This window comes from Mixophyes fleayi, chromosome 4 (assembly GCF_038048845.1).
Source record: "Mixophyes fleayi isolate aMixFle1 chromosome 4, aMixFle1.hap1, whole genome shotgun sequence".
Taxonomy (NCBI): Eukaryota; Metazoa; Chordata; class Amphibia; order Anura; family Limnodynastidae; genus Mixophyes; species Mixophyes fleayi.
The window spans coordinates 201496899-201516747 of NC_134405.1; the positions used below are offsets into that span (position 1 = coordinate 201496899).

The 19849-nt window shown below is 45.7% G+C and overlaps 1 protein-coding gene across 1 annotated transcript in view; it reads left to right on the forward strand.

The window, feature by feature from the left end:
• CDHR2 (cadherin related family member 2) overlaps nt 1-19849 on the forward strand; it is a 185834-nt gene that overhangs the window by 113463 nt on the left and 52522 nt on the right. Inside the window, exons 13-14 of the mRNA XM_075209134.1 lie at nt 2812-2967; nt 3171-3335. Coding sequence (XP_075065235.1) covers nt 2812-2967; nt 3171-3335 — 321 coding nt within the window. The remainder of the gene's footprint in view (nt 1-2811; nt 2968-3170; nt 3336-19849) is intronic.

Here is a 19849-nt window from a genome sequence, read left to right on the forward strand (position 1 = left end):
GACACTGTTAAACAAGCATACTTTCAATCTCTCATCTATGCTCAGGCTTCTAACCCCAATTCCTTTTTAACACATTAAAATCTCTTCTCAATCCTCCCATCCCAAACCCTCCGACTACCATCAGTGCCCAGAATCTTGCTTTTTATTTCAAGGACAAGTTAGATAAGATCAGATTTGAAATGGTATCATCTCCCTCTTCTACCAATCAGCTCAATTCCTTCCCAGCACCCTCTGACACTATGAAATGAAGAGGAAGGTTCTACTCTCTTCTTATCTTCCTACTTTACCTCCTTTCCACTTCACCCCATACCCTCACAAATTGGTAAGTCCTTCTATCGAGTGCTCATTCCACCTCTAACTAAAATCTGTAATCTGTCTCTCTCTACCGGTATCTATCCATCACTGTTCAAGAAAGCAGTGATTACTCCTATTCTAAAAAAATAAAATTATGACTCAAACTCTGTCTCAAATTACCACCCCATCTCTCAACTCCCATGCCCCTCCAAACTTCTTGAGAATTACCTACACTCACCTCACACGGTTCCTTTCTGCAAACAACCTATTTGATCCTCTTCAATCAGGCTTTCACTCTCAACACTCCAGACTGAGCTGACTAAGGTTGTCAATGATCTGATCACAGCTCAAACTAAAGGTGATTACTCTCTTCTAATTCTCCTGGATCTCTCTGCTGCATTCGACACTGTTGACCACTCTCTCCTCATACATACACTACAATCCCTAGGTCTTGAAGGCACTGTCCTATCCTGGTTCTCATTCTACCTATCTAATCGCTCTTTCAGTGTTAATTTCTCTGGATCCACCTCCACTCCGCTACCTTTATCAGTTGGAGTACCGCAAGGCTCAGTCCTAGGTCCTCTGCTATTCTCTATCTACACCACTTCTCTTGGAAAACTAATAAGCTCCTTTGGATTTCAGTATCATCTCTATGCGGATGATACACAAATTTATCTATCCTCTCCTGATCTTTCACCATCTGTGTTGTCTCGTGTTACTGACTGTCTTTCTGCCATTTCATCTTGGATGTCCTCTCGTCAACTCAAACTCAATCTTTCAAAAATAGAATATTGTTTCCACCCAACAATAGAAGTTTCCTGCCTGACATTTCTATTTCTGTTGACAACATGACTAAAAATCCCACCCTGCAAGCTCGCTGCGTAAGTTTAATCCTTGACTTGTAACTATCCTTTGTTCCCCACATCAACTCTATATTTACATCATGCTGCATACATCTAAAAAACATTTCCAGAATACATACATATCTCACAGAAGACACTGCAAAAACTTTAATTTGTGCACTCATCATCTCCCGCATCGACTATTGTAATTCCCTCCTTACTGGTCTTCCCAAAATCAGACTCAAACCCCTACAATCTATTTTGCACGCAGCGGCTAGATTGATTTTCCTTACAAATCATTTTTCGTCTGTTGAGTCACTCTGTCAGTCTCTACATTGATTGCTTTAGGCAACATCTGCACTTTTTCAAACCCGCAGTTTAGTAAAATACCCCTTAGTCTCCCTTGGTTACCCTATTACAACCCTTTACACAGCTAATACAAGACCACCACCCTCTGATCAACATAGTTCTGTCTGTGACTGAGCATACAGTCCACTAGATACTTTGTAACCTTTGCCATGATGTAGCACTGTCCCTTGTGTATCAAACCATTGTCCCATAGGTTGTAAGCTTGCGAGCAGGGCCTTCTTACGTCTATGTATGTATGTGTTACCCAGTATTGTTTTATTACTGTTTGTTCCCAATTCTAAAACGCTGCTGGTGCTATATAAATAAATGATGATGATCACACTGGTGATAAAATATCACCATCTAAACACAGGCCAGGAATTCCCTCAAACAGAGGAAGATTGCCCTGCAATCTATTGCTTACATCATGGTTATTGCTGGAACTTGAAGATAGGGGATATTAAGTGTAAAAACCCTTTAAGTAATGAGTCCAACATTTAGATCAAGTAGATTTTACAGGGCTAATTTAATAAATAATAGCAGACAATATGCTAATACAGGCTACATAGACCATCTGGGGTTACATAGTATTCCAGGAATCACATTCAAACCAAAAGCTGCTAGTTACACAGGCACCATGTAAAGTCCATTTTTAGATGTTGGAAAAACGTGATCATCTGTAAGTTTTGGTTTGCCTATCACATTTGGACCTCCCCCTCATTCATTTTAAATGGTCCCATTTTTCGTTCAATGCATTAACTTTTTGCTGCATGCAGCTTTATGACAGAAGATTCATTATGATGTGATGGCAATAGTGATACCCATTCACTTTCATGTTATGTTGACTGACTGTATCACCAGTTTAGAAGCCAGTGGTTACCTTGTAGCATTGTTACCTATCTTAGGCAAGGACAAACGCAGATCACTGATGCCTATTTATATCACAACTAGCAATAGTCAGAAATGTTGGTGCACAAACATTTTGTTTTTGTAAGTGTTAAGTACAGGTTGACATATTGTAATACATTTTTTTCAATCATGTCATAGAATATCTTTTGTAAGACCAGACCTGTTTGTGCTTAGAAGCGCAATGTCTTGAACATAAAACACCAGTGAATTCCAGTAGATTGAAAACTAATATAGGTCATGTACCTAACGTTTTATATATATATATATATATATATATATATATATATATATATATATACATAATATATAATTCATTAATGCTTTTGTTGTATAAAGGGCATTAACGTCACCTTTGTAACCTTCTGTTGCATCTGCTTTGCTCTTTCCATGCTCATCCTCTCACATTCTGCACCTGCAGGATCAGAATGGAGCATTCAACCTGTACCTGCGGGGACACGATGCTGACTGCTTTACAGTATCCCCACAACGAGTCATAAATACCGGCCTGGTGCAAATCCTGGTCAAAAACTCTGTGGCTATAGACTATGAATTGGTTCACGTCATGCATGTGGAGGTACAGTATATTTGTAACTGATTAATGATGAATGCTGTGCTGTATTCTGCAAGGAGGATTAGGGTCAAAACTGTGAAATGTGCAAGAAGACTGCCTAGGAAAAGTTCAGTTGATAAACAGTTACAATGACAATTGTATGCAATGTTATAACAAATATTAATTCAATACTCTACCAACCAGTTTTTCTGCTGTTTCATTAATAGGTTGTGGCCAATGACACCGGCAATTTGCAAGACTGCTGCTCTGTTGTGTCTGTAACAATCAATTTAATAGACATAAATGATCACTCACCTGAGTTTCTTCATACAACATATGTGCTTGAGATTGAGGAGCACAGTCCTAATGGCACAGTCCTTGGAATTATTACAGTAAGTAAAAGGAAAGGATCAAAGTGCACAATTTGATTGTGAGCATTAGGGGCAGATAATTATGAATTTAAAAGAGTAATAACAGAGTACACTAGCAGGCACTCGGCTGTATAGCAAATGTAAATATAATTTCATATATCATTTACAAAGCTGCAAATATGTGAGCTGGCAGCCAGTGCCTGGTCGCCCTACTACAAAGACCCACTCTTGAGATCAGGGCAGTATTGCTAAGCCCTTACCAAAGTTCTGCTGTGCGACCTGGTGATGCAGTGTTTAGCCCCTGTCTGCAGCTGAAATAAAATTAAGTAGGCAAAATGAATTACTTAGATTAATTAGAAAATACAGTAAAACATATTTAAAGAAAGGTTTCCTACTAAACTGTATACAAGCAGCTTCTTCCCACTAAAACTGCATTTATCAAGAACGAGGTGGAAGTGAACATTTGCTTACATGTGGACAATTTCCTACTTTTCCCTCAACCAACCCATAATATCCCCAATTATTTTCCCAATTGTTACTTTTTGCAATCCTATCTGGTCCCTAATTAACAATAATAGAGTATAGACTTTGACAGTTAAGATAAATTTCAGGCAGAAAGTGGTGGTATTACTTTGACAAAATCATTTTTGTGTGGAGTTTCTGTCACAGATGCCGGGATTTGGAGATCCAGATCAGGACCCTTGGGTTTAGCTGGCTTGGTAGATGAGTAGTTGAATCTGGGACCTAGAGGAAGCTCCTGCTCATCTGGGCTTTACCCAGAACAGTGGCACGCCTTCTGTGGGTACTGATTGCCTGAGACGCTCAGAATTGGAATCTGCAGCAGCGAACTCAGGACTGGAACCGGTCATGGGACACACACGACTGAGACCTGTAACCAGGTACAAAGGCCTGGAACCCGTTACAGGGAGCTCAGAGCTGGAAAAAACCACTGGAGACTCAGAACTGGCACCCACTGAAGAAATGAACCCTAGACTGAACCCACAGTGAAGTGTGTGAGGAGAATGCTGTGGACAGAACCGTAGGCACTTGATACAGCTGACAGGAGATACAGCAGTCAAGAACAGAGCACTTTGGAAATGCAGGTAGAAAATTCTGCAGACAGAAACAGAGAGTTAGTCTGGCAATGTGCAACTAGCAGTCCCAGGTTTAAGTAGAGAGACCTGTGCTTAATAGCTTGTCTGAATCATGTGACCGGAGTTGCTGGAGTTTGACAGAATGGATCATGTGATGCAATCCAAGATGGTCATGTCCTTGAAGCAGAACAGCAGAGAGTGTTTGTTTATATATTGTGACACAGGACTCAGAAGTGCTGTAGGTGGCCATGAGGGACACGAGACCCCGATGTGTGACAGTTTCCCTTTTATCCTAACCATAAAACTGGCTCTATTTCTAGAACTGTTTGTCCGAAGTCCTAACAGAGCTCAAAGATACTCTCCCAATGCATAGTTTTTTCCATGGAAATAAATTAAAAAATAATTGTTTGCCTCTTTTTTTTTTTTTCTTTTTTTTTTTAAGAAAACTACGTAAAATCTACTTTTTTTTCAACACCAAAAGCATCTCTGAGACAAATATGAGACGTGAAACACATCTGATGGCCTTGTCCTGTGCCCTCTGAATTTTTGGAAGAAAACTGAAACTTTTCTTTTCTGATGAGAAACTCTCAAGATTTGGATAAAACAATTCCTTTAATAATTCCTTTCTGTGTCTCAGCAACCTTGCCTCGTGAATGGACTGACTAAAAGAAGCCACTATGTGCCCGGACTAGAAAGCAGAGTTAGGGAATTCTCCTAAGCATACAACATGCTGTTAGGAACCACTCCAGCCAGTACAACACCACCCGAAATCTGCTCTGCCAGTCAGGTGTTCACTGGAGCCCCTAGTGGTGGGGACACACTTGGCCGCAGACTGACAGAGGGTCGTGAAGTGCGTACCGGCTGGGGAGAACCCAGGTAAGTGGAGTGAGGTCCAGGCACGGGTCAAGGGCTGACAGCAGACAGCAAATCCAATAAACCAAGCCGAGGTCAAGGGTCACGGGCAAACAGGAAGGTCGGTAATCACGCCAGAGGTCGAGGTCACAAGAAACACAGGCAGGGTCCAAATCTAGCCAAGGAGTCATACACAGGTAGTCAATCCACAGGTTGTCACCAACAGGATACAGGAGCAGGCTAGCTGACATGCAACTGAACGCTATAACCGGCAGGGAGGCTAAGCCCTCCCTGCCTTATATACAGACTTTGGCCAATAAGGGCTTAGCCCTGAAATGCATCACAGGTTAGGCTTACTGACATTAATTAGCCTGCAGGCTATCCTAGCGCATGTGCCCGGCTGCCTCACTTGCCGGGGCGCACCGCTTGCTACACTCGGCGACCGGCCGTTGCCTTGGCAACGGCCAGGCCCGAGAAACCAGAAGTGACGCCCTGGTCGTCATGGAGACGGCCGGGACGTTCACTGAAGCAGGAAGTGAGTTGCGGCGGTGCCCGAGGCCGCCGCGGCTCCTGACAGTACCCCCCCCCTTGAGGAGGGGTCAAAGGAAACTGTTTAAAGAATTTTTTAATAAGTCCATTAGCATGAAGACGATGCTGTGGAATCCAGGCACGTTCCTCCACACCGCGGCCTTTCCATTGGAACAGAAAATGTATTTGCCCCTGGACTTTTTTAGAATCCAATATTTTCTGTATCAAAAACTCTCGGTGCCCTTCCACATTAACGGAATGAGGCCTTCGAGGGTGGACTCGCCTGAATCTACCAGAAGAAATTACAGGTTTAAGCAGGGAACAATGAAAGGTATTTGGAATTTTCAAAGAACGTGGAAGCCTCAACCTAAAAGCCACAGGATTTACTTGCTTGATAATCAAGAAATGACCAATAAATCTTGGCCCGAGCTTTTTACACGGTTGCCTAAACCTGATATTCCGGGTGGAAAGCCACACCCTCTGACCTACTTTGAACGAGCATCTCCTACGGTGATGATCTGCAAATTTCTTGGAGTTGAATGAGGCTCGTTTTAAGGCAGAGTGAACCTTCTTCCAGATGTTTCTTAGACTGGAAGCCGTGGAGTGTATACCAGGGAGCCCAGAAGGATTGAGCAAAGCCAGAGAGTTGGACCTGGGGTGGTAACCAAAGTTGCAATAGAATGGTGAGGTACAGGTGGAGAAATGGCAAGAATTATTATATGGAAATTCTGCCCATGGTAAGAGCGTTGACCAGTTATTGTGGAATTCGGAAGTGTAGAAATTGTTCGAAGGATTGCTTAACCCTTTCAGTTTGTCCGTTGGATTGTGAATGGTATGCTGAGGAAAGGCTGATGTTTGTTCCCAGCAGTGCACAAAAGGATCTCCAGAATTGAGCAACAAACTGAGAGCCACGATCTGAAACAATATCCAATGGTAACCCGTGCGGTCGAAACACATGCTGGATAAAAAGTGATGCCAAGGTCTGTGCACTAGGAAGTCTGGTTAGGGGTATGAAGTGGGCCATTTTGCTGAAGCGGTCAACCACTACCCAGATAGAATCGTGGCCTGCAGAGGAAGGGAGTTCCACAATAAAAATCCATAGACAAATGTGTCCAGGGCCTGGTAGGAAGTGATAATGGCATAAGCTGACCGAAAGGCCGATTCCTCTGGGTTTTTAGCACAGATTTCACAGGAGGAAACAAAATCTTGAACGTCTGCAGACTGTTACAACTCTGTCTGTTGTTTGTACCTAGCAGCAGTGCCTCATACCACCAGAGGTGCTGCTGTTCTGTTCCTGAACTCTTCTATGTGCCTGATGGAGTTAATCTCCTTGCATTATGCCTGATTAGAACTGTACCTGTTGGACTGCTTTAAGTACCTGCCTTTAGCTGTGCTCTGTGCAGTTCATCCCATTTTTCCTGGCTACTGCTAACCTGCTCCTGTGCTATTTGGTATATACCTGCTGGACTGAACTTCTGTGTATGACCCCTGCCTGTACCTTGGACCTTGCTTGCTTGCCTGAGACCCCGAATCATTTGCCTGTACCTTGGACCACGCTGTTTTGCTTGTTGCCCTGACCTTTTGGACAGACTTCTGGACCTCGCTAATTTGCTTGATCTCTGCCTGGCTATTTGGATTTGTTTATCTGATCACTGCCTTATCCCTGGACTCTGTCTGCTTTCCTGGACAGCCTTGTGCCTTCTGGACTGGGGTAAAACTTATAATACCTGTTCCTGCCATTTTTACTATACAGTCTCCTTAGGAACCTGTTCTTATCAGTGGAATTGAGTAATCTTTGTTTGTGTATTTACCTGAATAAAGACACTTTGCTTTACACTTCTGTTGCTCTTCGTGAATACACTGGGATTCATAACACAGACATGGTGGGCCACCAAACGGAACGTGAGAGATTTTCTGTGGTTTTAAAGATACCGGGATGTCCAGCCGTTTTATGATCGTGGGCCTCAGTGAGGACTGCCTTTCGAAGATGAACGGGTACAAATAAGCGGTTCGCAGGTGTCTCAGAAGGAGCCAGTTTTTGGAATCTGCGAAGAGTTGCACCCAAGTCCTGAGCTAAACCGGCATGAATAATTGAAGATGGTACAATCATCAGTGATCTCTGAACTAGTGCATGATGAGAGGAAAAACTTCTAGATAGGGCATCAGCCTTTGTGTTCTTTGATCCTGTCCTATAACTAATGATGAACTGAAAATGAGTAAAGAACAATGACCAACGGGCCTGCCTCGGATTTATTAGTTTTGCTGACTCAATATATTGCAGGTTCTTCCAACCAATGACGCCATTCCTCGAAGACCCATTTAATGGCTAAAAGTTCCGATTACCAACATCGTAGTTGGCCTCTGCAGACGAGAATTTGCGGGAGAAGAAAGCGCACTGAAAGAGTCGGTGATTATCAGGATCTTTCTGAGAAAGGACAGCACCCGCACCAATGTCAGAAGCATCAACTTCCAGAATGAAAGGCAGCTCCAGCTTAGGATGTCTTAAAACAGGGGCGGAGATAAATGCTTTTTTGAGAGCCTGGAAGGAGTTAATCGTTTCAGAGGACCAATTACCAGGATCTGCCCTTTTCTGGTGAGGGCAACAATGGGAGCCACCAAATCGGAAAACCCATGGATGAACCTTCAGTAGTAGTTTGCAAAGCCCAAGAACCTTTGTACTGCTTTTAGATTAACGGGCTGCACCCAATCCAGAATAGCTTGGACTTTACTTGGGTCCATAGAAAAAACGGAGGTGGATATAACATATCTCAGAAATTATACCTTTTGAACTTCAAACTCGCATTTTTCAAGTTTGGCGAACAAGTGATGGTCTCGTAATTTATGGAGCACTTGCTGAACATGAAGTCGATGCTGAGACAATGAACGGGAATATATCAGTATATCATCTAAATACACGACCACGAACTGATCGAGGAATTCCCTGAGAACTTCATTAATGAGGTCTTGGAATACCGCTGGTGCATTACAGAGACTGAACGGCATAACTAAATACTCATAATGACCAGATTGAGTATTGAAAGCCGTTTTCCACTCATCTCCTTCTCTGAAGCGGAAGAGGTTATAAGCCCCGCGTAGGTCAATCTTGGTGAAGATAGTCGCATCTCTGAGTTGGTCAAACAAAACCGAGGTGAGCGGAAGAGGATAGGTATTTTTAATTGTGATCTTATTGAGGCCCCTAAAATCAATGCACGGACGCTGCCCACCATCCTTTTTAGAGACAAAGAAGCAGCCGGCTCCCACGGGTGATTTTGAAGGCCTAATAAAGCCTTTCTGCAAGTTCTCTTCAACGTATTGTTGTATGGCTTTGGTTTCAGGACCTGAGAGGAAGTATAGCCTCCCTTTCGGTAACTTAGCGCCAGGAATCAGGTCAATGGCACAATCAAAATCCCGGTGAGGAGGCAAAGTGTCAGCTGCTTTCTTAGCGAAGACATCCCGGAATTCATGGTACTGTGGAGGTAGTAAATCAGAAGTGGATTGCAAGATCCGGAGGGGTAGATTCAGACAAGACTGAGAACATGAAGGCCTCCACTGAGTAATCTCCCCTTGTGCCCAATCAATTACAGGATTATGGAGTCGCAGCCAGGGATGCCCTAGTATCACTGGTACAGATGGACAGTGAATCAAGTAGAAAATCAGGGTCTCTGAACGGAGGGTTCCCACTGTTAGATGTAATGGTGGCGTTTCATACACAACCTTGCCACCTGGGAGAGATTCTCCATCTAACCCACATACAGTAATAACTGTACTGGTATTCCGAAAAGGAATCCCTGAGGATTTAGCAAAACCTATGTCAAGAAAATTCCCAGCGGCACCACTATCAATGAAAGCTGAGGTGTCTGCAGAATAGGCACCATAAGTGATGTGTGCGGGAACCAACAATGCATTTTTTGAGGAGATGAATTGTAGACCTATGTGAATCTCCTCCTTATCTCCTAGGCCAGATCTTTTCCCGGCTTGTTAGGACAAGAGCGAGAAAAGTGTCCTTTGGTGCCACAGTAAAGACACAAGCTGTCACGGGCACTAGGAGTTTTACCCAGAATTCACCAGGTGTAGCTACACTTACCAGAAGTGCGGACTTCTGGGTAGTGTGGTGAATCAGTGGAACCATACAGTAGAATAGAGGAAAGGAATGTCAATAGTATAAATGCTGAGTCTTGGCACCGTGGAACTGTGATGGTACAGCAGTTTAGTAAACAGGATAAAATGAGGAAAGAGTCCAAGTGCCTTAGCACGCAGGTAGCATATAGCAGGCCAGTACTTGATAACTGGATAACATTAGGCAAAGACCAATCAACAATATAGTAGAAGAGTCAGCGACTTGCAGCTACAATACAGAGGCACTTGTAGACTTTAGTCCAACCAATAGGTACCATACAGAGTAGTAGCTATATCACAAGGAAACATGAATGGTCTACAGCTGGTAAGTTTCACCACGGATATGTAGAGAAGACTTGTCCAGCGCAGGTGTGTAACAGAATAGCGTGAGTGGTCTGCAATTGGCAAGTTGTACCACTGATGTGAAGGGAAGACTTGTCCAGGCACAGGCATGGAACGGAGTAACGTGAATGGTCTGCAATAGGCAAGTTTTACCACTGATGTGTAGAGAAGACTTGTCCAGGTGCAGGCGTGGAACGGAGTAACGTGAGTGGTCTGCAATAGGCAAGTTGTACCACTGATGTGAAGGGAAGACTTGTCCAGGTGCAGGCGTGGAACGGAGTAACGTGAATGGTCTGCAATAGGCAAGTTGTACCACTGATGTGAAGGGAAGACTTGTCCAGGTGCAGGCATGGAACGGAGTAACGTGAGTGGTCTGCAATAGGCAAGCTGTACCACTGATGTGAAGGGAAGACTTTTCCAGGTGCAGGCATGTAACGGAGCAACGTGAGTGGTCTGCAATAGACAAGTTGTACCACTGATGTATAGAGGAGACTTGTCCAGGAGCAGGCAGGTAACGGAGGTAGCAAGAGTAGTCTGCAGCGGGTAAGTTCTACTACCGATGTGGAGAGGAGACTTGTCCAGGAGCAGGCAGGTAACGGAGGTAGCGAGAGTAGTCTGCAGCGGGTAAGTTCTACTACCAATGTGGAGAGGAGACTTGTCCAGGAGCAGGCAGGTAACAGAGGTAGCGAGAGTAGTCTGCAGTGGGTAAGTTCTACTACCGATGTGGAGAGGAGACTTGTCCAGGAGCAGGCAGGTAACAGAGGTAGCGAGAGTAGTCTGCAGCGGGTAAGTTCTACTACCGATGTGGAGAGGAGACTTGTCCAGAGCAAACGGATAACACGAGCAGAAACAGGAAACACCTCAGAGTCTCAAGGAATGAGAACCAAGAACAGGCAAAGATAATAGGGCAAAAGGTGCCTTAAGTACTGAGAGGTAATTAATTAACCAATGAGACTAGAGGCGAGGTATTAACAGTTCAGGGTTTCTGCACATGCGCAATCTTAGTCAAGATGGTGGACGGCCGCGGCTCAGGAGAGGCGCCGGCAGGAGCGAGAGAGACCCATGTCCCAACCTAGAGGCACTAACAGTCCGGTGAGTGACACAAGCCTTGCGTTCATCTTCTGGCTTTTTCTTCTGCAGAGAGGCGGTAAGCCCCCAATTGCATCGGTTCTTCTGGGTCCAATGGTACTGAAGCAAATACAGACGGTAGACCAGACGGTGTCTCTTTCTCCGCTTTCCTCTCTCTGATCCGCCTATCAATTTTGATGGAGAGTTGCATCAGGTCCTCCAATGATGTTGGCGGAGGGTATTGTATCAATGCATCCTTGATCTGTTCCGACAGACCTAACCGAAGTTGGCTGCGAAGCGCAGGGTCATCCCATTCACTGTCGCTAGACCAACGTCTGAATTCGGCACAGAATTCTTCAGTATAGCGTTGGCCCTGTTTCAGAGCCCTAAGTTGAGCCTCAGCTGAAGCCACTCGATCTGGATCATCGTAGAGAAGACCCAGCGCGTCAAAGAATGCATCCACGGAAAGAAGGGAAGGGCTGGCAGACGGTAAACTAAAGACCCAGGACTGGGGGTCGCCTTGGAGAAGGGATATGATAATCCCGACCCGTTGTTGCTCTGACCCAGAAGAGCGAGGTCTTAGACGAAAATAAAGCTTGCAACTTTCCTTAAAATTGCGGAACAATGACCTTTCCCTTAGAGAAACGGTCTGGCAAATTCATCTTTGGTTCTGGAGCAGGTACCAACGAACTTTGTTGGGCTTGCGCAGTTCTAGAAGCCTCCTCTTGTGCCGACAGGCGTTGCGACAATCCCTGGACCATCTGAGACAGGGTTTGAATCTGTCCAGCTAGAACTTGGGCTGGAGAGGGACTCGTTCCGCTTCCGTCCATGAATAATCCTCTCCAGTGTTTCACTGGCCGGTTATAATGTTAGGAACCCCTCCAGGCAGTACAACATCACCCGGAATCTGCTCTGTTCACTGGAGCCCCTAGTGGTGGTGACACACTTGGCCGCACACTGACAGAGGGTTGTGAAGTGCGTACTGGCTGGGGAGAACCCAGGTAAGTGGAGTGAGGTCCAGGCACGGGTCAAGGGCTGACAGCAGACAGCAAATCCAATAAACCAAGCCGAGGTCAGGGGTCACGGGCAAACAGGAAGGTCGGTAATCACGCCAGAGGTCGGGGTCACAAGAAACACAGGCAGGGTCCAAATCCAGATAAAGGGTCATACACAGGTTGTCACCAACAGGATACAGGAGCAGGCTAGCTGACATGCAACTGAACGCTATAACCGGCAGGGAGGCTAAGCCCTCCCTGCCTTATATACAGACTTTGGCCAATCAGGGCTTAGCCCTGAAATGCATCACAGGATAGGCTTACTGACATTAATTAGCTCGCAGGCTATCCTAGCGCATGCGTCCGGCTGCCTCACTTGCCGGGGCGCACCGCTTGCTACACTCGGCGTCCGGAGGTTGCCTTGGCAACGGTCGGGCCCGAGAAACCGGAAGTGACGCTCCGGTCATCATGGAGACGGCCGGGACGTTCACTGAAGCAGGAATTGAGTCGCGGCGGTGCCCGAGGCCGCCGCGGCTCCTGACACATGCACTGCTTTTCTGTTTCCTCTGGGGCAAAGGAAGAAAAGAAAAAAAACTTATATATCGTGCAAGATGCACTCTATATAATAAAATGCAAAGTTCCTCCACACCGTGGACCAGTCTTCTCATCGACGTTATCAAAAGGCATAAATTAACATGCGAAGGAGCTGATTGGTCATGTTTTTGGTGCTGCCAAATAGACTTTTGCTTGTACATGGCACAAATCAGATACAATACAAAATATTGGATGTATTGAGCTTATCCTGCCTACTAGAAGATAAAGTGCAAGTTTCCCTTGCTATATTTAACTTTTGGCCCTCAGTCCCTCTATAGTGTAATACTCTTAAAGTGGCTGTCCGACTCACTGGGTGAGGAGCAAGTGGATCCAGGGCAAGCAGTCCCAACCCTTTCCTCCTTTCCTTTCCTTTTACAGATTTCTCCTGTTGTCATGATTTTTTCTCTCTCCCTTGTTAGAATTATGTTTTCACTATCTTTGTGAAAGAATGCATACAATCAATAGTGACGTACAAAAATACAATAACTAAATAATCCAACATGTTTGCCCTCTACAATTACTTACAGCTGCAAGAGATTAAAGAGGGTCCTAGAATTCTTCATTCAAAACAACTAATGATAGAGCAGACACCACACTATTCAGCTGCCTAATGCACTCATTCCTAATGATGTAGCAGCATACCCATAAAGAGAATATTCCTTTTAAATGTTAACTGCAGATATAAAACTCCGCTGCAAAACTTGCAGGTTAAAAAACGACAACAGCATGTGATTATGCACATAAATGGTATGCGTATGATTTGCAGTTCACATGCGGTATACCCACAATTGATATATGCTAAACACATATGCATGTGTTTGTGAGTGTGTCCAGACGCAAGAGGCACAGAGCTTTTAATTTTATTAGCTGTGGGGTTTACAGTGTGTAGAAACCCTGGTGAAATGTATAGGCTATAGACATGAGTTGGAGAAACTCAGCTAGTAAATAAATAACTTTTTTTGTAAAGAAGCATACCAACCTACCTGGCCCCCAAAACTCAATTCACCGGAACTCCCCTTAACTGCTCAGTCAGTCACAAGAGGTTTTCCCACTCTATATGTGATGTGATTGGTGGGAAGCAAAGGAGGTCCCCCTGATTTTTTTAGATTCTTTGAATCAATATTGATATGGGAAAAATGGGATTTTTATACTTACGTAAAAAACGTTTCTCTTAATCCATTGGGGGACACCGGGACCTTGGGGTATAGAGTAGGACAGGTGAACACTGGCACTTTAACTTTCAGTTAAAACAAAAGCTCCAGCTCCTCCCCCTCTATACCCCACTTCCTGCTAGAGACCAGTCTATGTTTAACCAAGCCCGCAGAAAGCGAGATAGAGAGAAACCAAAGAAAAGAGAATAAATTTAACAACACATCATTCTCTTAAAAACCAGACAACATGTCAAACAGAAGGAGAAACCAGAGCGTTAAGGGTGGGCGCCCGGTGTCCCCCAATGGATTAAAAGAAACAGATTTTACGTAAGTATAAAAATCCCATTTTCTCTGACATCCTTGGGGGACACCGGGACCTTGGGGACATCCCAAAGCTGTCTCACGGGAGGGAACGCTCAGAAGAAACAGCCGAAGCCCCTTTCTCCCAAAACTTGCATCCCTAGAGGCAAACACATTAAATCTGTAAAACTTTGTGAAAGTGTGTACAGAAGACCACATGGCCGCTTTACACAAATGTTCACTGGAGGCACCATGGCGGGCCACCCAGGAAGCACTTACAGATCTTGTAGAATTCACTCGTATATTATCTGGGAAAGGCTCCCCAGCCCCACTGTAAGCCTGACGGTTAACAGCCGTAATCCACCTAGCAATGGTCACTTTAGAAGCTGGCCAGCCTCTTTTGTGAGCATCATAAAGAATCAAAAGATCCTCAGTTTTACGTAATTTCTGAGATCTTGTAACATAAATTCGCAAGGCACGAACAACATCAAGATAACGAATAGACTCATCTTTATCAGAAGAAGAGGAATCAGATAGAGCCGGAATAACAATGTCCTGATTCAAATGAAACTTAGATACAACTTTAGGAAGGAAAGAGGGCTTGGTTCGAAGAACTGCCCTATCTTCATGAAAAACTAGCAGAGGAGGCTTGCAAGACAAAGCAGCAAGCTCTGAAACTCTGCGTGCCGTAGAAATGGCCAAAAGAAAAACCGTTTTCAAAGTTAGAAATTCAAGGGTTCAAACGGTGGATGCTGTAAAGCCCTCAACACCAAATTCAAATCCCATGGCGGAACCAGAGGAATATAAGGAGGTTGAACATGAAGAACACCTTGAATGAAAGTTTGCACATCAGGTATGACAGCAAGTTTTCTTTGAAAGAAGATCGAAAGAGCTGACACCTGACCCTTAAGAGAACGAAGACGCAAACCTGCATCCAAGCCATCCTGCAAGAACCTCAGTAACCTGGCCAGACGAAAAGGAGACGTAGGATATCCCTTCTTTTCGCACCAAGCAATATATGTCCTCCAGACACGATGATATATTTTGGCCGAAGCCGGTTTTCGAGCACGGAGCATGGTCTGCACCACCCGATCCAAAAAACCCTTAGCTCTTAGGATCCTGGCCTCAACAGCCACGCCGTTAAAGCCAGATGTTGCAAACTTTGATGACAAAAGGAACCCTGAGTTAGCAGGTCTGGGCGTATTGGCAACCGCCACGACCGACCTCCTGCCATGAAGAGTACGTCGGTGTACCAGGCCCTGCGCGGCCAATCCGGCGCCACTAGAGGCACTGGAACACCCTCTCTCTTCACCTTTTTCAGTACTCGTGGAAGCATGGCTATCGGAGGAAAAAGGTACACTAAGCGGTACCTCCAAGGGACGGACATAGCGTCTACCGCGACTGCCCCGGGATCTCTTGCACAGGAACAGTAGCGGGGAACCTTGTGATTCAACCGAGATGCCATCATGTCGACATCTGGCTGACCCCATTTCACCACTAAGTGTTGAAAAACCTCCGGATGGAGAGACCATTCTCCCGGATGCAGAGTCTGCCTACTTAGGAAGTCTACTTCCCAATTTTCTATTCCGGGAATGAAGATGGCCACTAGTGCCGAAACGTGAGCTTCGGCTCACAGAAATATGAGTGAGTCTCCCTCATGGCCAAGGGACTCCTGGTGCCGCTCTGATGGTTGAGATATGCCACTGCTGTGACATTGTCCGATTGAATCTTCAATGGCTTTCCCTGCAGCAAGTGTTGTGCACTCCTTAGAGCATGAAACACTGCGTGCAGTTCTAAGACATTTATTGGAAGTTTGGATTCCTTCTGAGTCCAAAGCCCTTGAAACCGAGCCTGAAGACAGACAGCCCCCCAACCCCGAAGGCTGGCATCTGTTGTTATCAGAATCCAATTCCAAATTGAGATCAAGCGTCCCCTGGTGAGATTCTGCCTGTGTAACCACCAGATCAGCGACTGACGCGTCTGCGGAGACAGGCGAAAAACCTGACTCGCCAGATTCCGATGGGATTTGTTCCATTGCTACAGGAGTTCCAATTGAAACTGTCGTGCATGGAACTGAGCAAACTGGATCGCTTCGAATGAAGATACCATCTTGCCCAGAAGTCTCATTGCGAAATGAATGGAAGGTCTCTTTGCCACAAACAGGGATTTCACCATCCTCTGCAAGGCCAGGATCTTGTCCTGAGGAAAGAACACCCGTCTTAGACGGGTATCGAATAAAAGACCCAGAAACACCATCCGCTGGGATGGGATCAACTTGGATTTTTTGAAGTTGATAATCCAACCGTGCGACTTCAGGGTCTGGATTCCTACCTGAATATGCAACAGAAGCTTCTCTAAAGAATCTGCCTTTAAAAGTAGATCGTCCAGGTAAGGTATGATTGTAATTCCTTTGGCCCTTAGCAGAGCAACCATAACCGCCATGATCTTGGTGAAGATACGTGGAGCTGTGGCGAGACCGAACGGGAGAGCCTGAAATTGGAAGTTCTCTGACCGAACTGCAAACCTCAACAGGGACTGATGACCCTTCCAAATAGGCACATGGAGATATGCATCCTTGATGTCTAGAGCCACCATAAATTCTCCCTGTTACATGCCGAGAATGACCGAGCGTAAAGACTCCATCTTGAAGCTGGGCACTCTGACCTGTGTATTCAAATCCTTTAGATTGAGAATTGGTCTGAAGGAGCCGTCTGGTTTTGTCACAAGAAAAAGATTGGAATAAAACCCCAAACCTCTTTGTGAAAGAGGAACCGGCAAAATCACTCCGGACGAAAGAAGAGATTTAATCGCTTCTGTTAAAGCCAATCGTTTTCTCGGACAAGACGGAAGCCCTGTGGCGAAGAACCATCTGGGAGAAAGACCAAGCAGATCAATCTTGTAACCCTGGTCCACCACTTCCTGAATTCAGACATTGGTAGTGGACTGACACCACCGATCCCTGAACCGCAGAAGAGGGACTCCTACCACCGACGACAGCGGAGGAGCAAAAAGCACGTCATGCAGACTGTTTGTCTGCAGGCTTTGCAGCTGGACGTCGCGCAGACCAGGCCTGACGTCCCCACTGCAAACCACCTCTAGGGGCGGATGACTGACCTCTAGAAGATTGGCCTGAGGAATATTGTCCTCGAAATCTTCCTGCGGAACGAAAGGCCCAAAATCTGGACATCCTCTGCTTGGGAGCACTGACAGGAAGGAAAGTGCTCTTACCTCCTTTTGCCTGACTAATAAAGGAGTCAATCTGAGGTCCAAACAAAACACCTCCAGAAAATGGAATAGACTCAAGAGACTTTTTGGACTCTACATCAGCCTCCCAGGACTTTAGCCAAAGAGTCCGACGCGCTGCAATTGCCGAGGCAGAAATGCGCGCTCCAATGAGCCCCGCTTCCATAGCAGCCACTGCTAAATAATCTGTCGCTCTCTGAATCTGCTCCACTAAAGGAAGCAGTTCATAGGACGGCCTTCCTGCCAACAAACCTTCAGACAATTGTTCCGACCAGCATTCAACAGCTTTGTTAACCCACGCTGATGCCAACGCGGGCCTCAAAGAAGCACCCGCTGCCACAAAAATGGACTTAAGCACGTCTCGACCTTCCGGTCTGTACCATCCTTAAGAGTGGCCTGGTTAGGAAGAGGAATAGTAGTTACCTTTGCCAACCTTGCCACAGCCGCATCCACTTGAGGAAGCGTCTCCCATTTAGCGAGAACTTCAGGGGGAAATGCAGTCGCTTAGACACCTGGAACTTCCTGTCTGGGGAAGTCCAAGGTTCCGACAGCAAATCTTCCAAATGGGAAGAGGCCGGGAAAACAAACGCCTTTTTCTTGTGCTTTTAAAAAAGAAAGGATCCAGAAGCCTCAGAAACTTGTTCCTCAGGAATATCAAGTACCTGATGCACAGCCTGAATTAACTCCTCCACACTCTGACGATCACTCTGAACCTCCTCCAGCAGAGAAGTAGCATCTATGTCAGAAATTGGAAGTTCTCTGACCGAACTGCAAACCTCAACAGGGACTGATGACCCTTCCAAATAGGCACATGGAGATATGCATCCTTGATGTCTGGCGCCACCATAAATTCTCCCTGTTACATGCCGAGAATGACCGAGCGTAAAGACTCCATCTTGAAGCTGGGCACTCTGACCTGTGTATTCAAATCCTTTAGATTGAGAATTGGTCTGAAGGAGCCGTCTGGTTTTGTCACAAGAAAAAGATTGGAATAAAACCCCAAACCTCTTTGGGAAAGAGGAACCGGCAAAATCACTCCGGACGAAAGAAGAGATTTAATCGCTTCTGTTAAAGCCAATCGTTTTCTCGGACAAGACGGAAGCCCTGTGGCGAAGAACCATCTGGGAGGAAGACCAAGCAGATCAATCTTGTAACCCTGGTCCACCACTTCCTGAATTCAGACATTGGTAGTGGACTGACACCACCGATCCCTGAACCGCAGAAGAGGGACTCCTACCACCGACGACAGCGGAGGAGCAAAAAGCACGTCATGCAGACTGTTTGTCTGCAGGCTTTGCAGCTGGACGTCGCGCAGACCAGGCCTGACGTCCCCACTGCAAACCACCTCTAGGGGCGGATGACTGACCTCTAGAAGATTGGCCTGAGGAATATTGTCCTCGAAATCTTCCTGCGGAACGAAAGGCCCAAAATCTGGACATCCTCTGCTTGGGAGCACTGACAGGAAGGAAAGTGCTCTTACCTCCTTTTGCCTGACTAATAAAGGAGTCAATCTGAGGTCCAAACAAAACACCTCCAGAAAATGGAATGGACTCAAGAGACTTTTTGGACTCTACATCAGCCTCCCAGGACTTTAGCCAAAGAGTCCGACGCGCTGCAACTGCCGAGGCAGAAATGCGCGCTCCAATGAGCCCCGCTTCCATAGCAGCCACTGCTAAATAATCTGTCGCTCTCTGAATCTGCTCCACTAAAGGAAGCAGTTCATAGGACGGCCTTCCTGCCAACAAACCTTCAGACAATTGTTCCGACCAGCATTCAACAGCTTTGTTAACCCACGCTGATGCCAACGCGGGCCTCAAAGAAGCACCCGCTGCCACAAAAATGGACTTAAGCACGTCTCGACCTTCCGGTCTGTACCATCCTTAAGAGTGGCCTGGTTAGGAAGAGGAATAGTAGTTACCTTTGCCAACCTTGCCACAGCCGCATCCACTTGAGGAAGCGTCTCCCATTTAGCAAGAACTTCAGGGGGAAATGCAGTCGCTTAGACACCTGGAACTTCCTGTCTGGGGAAGTCCAAGGTTCCGACAGCAAATCTTCCAAATGGGAAGAGGCCGGGAAAACAAACGCCTTTTTCTTGTGCTTTTAAAAAAGAAAGGATCCAGAAGCCTCAGAAACTTGTTCCTCAGGAATATCAAGTACCTGACGCACAGCCTGAATTAACTCCTCCACACTCTGACGATCACTCTGAACCTCCTCCAGCAGAGAAGTAGCATCTATGTCAGAAATTGGAAGTT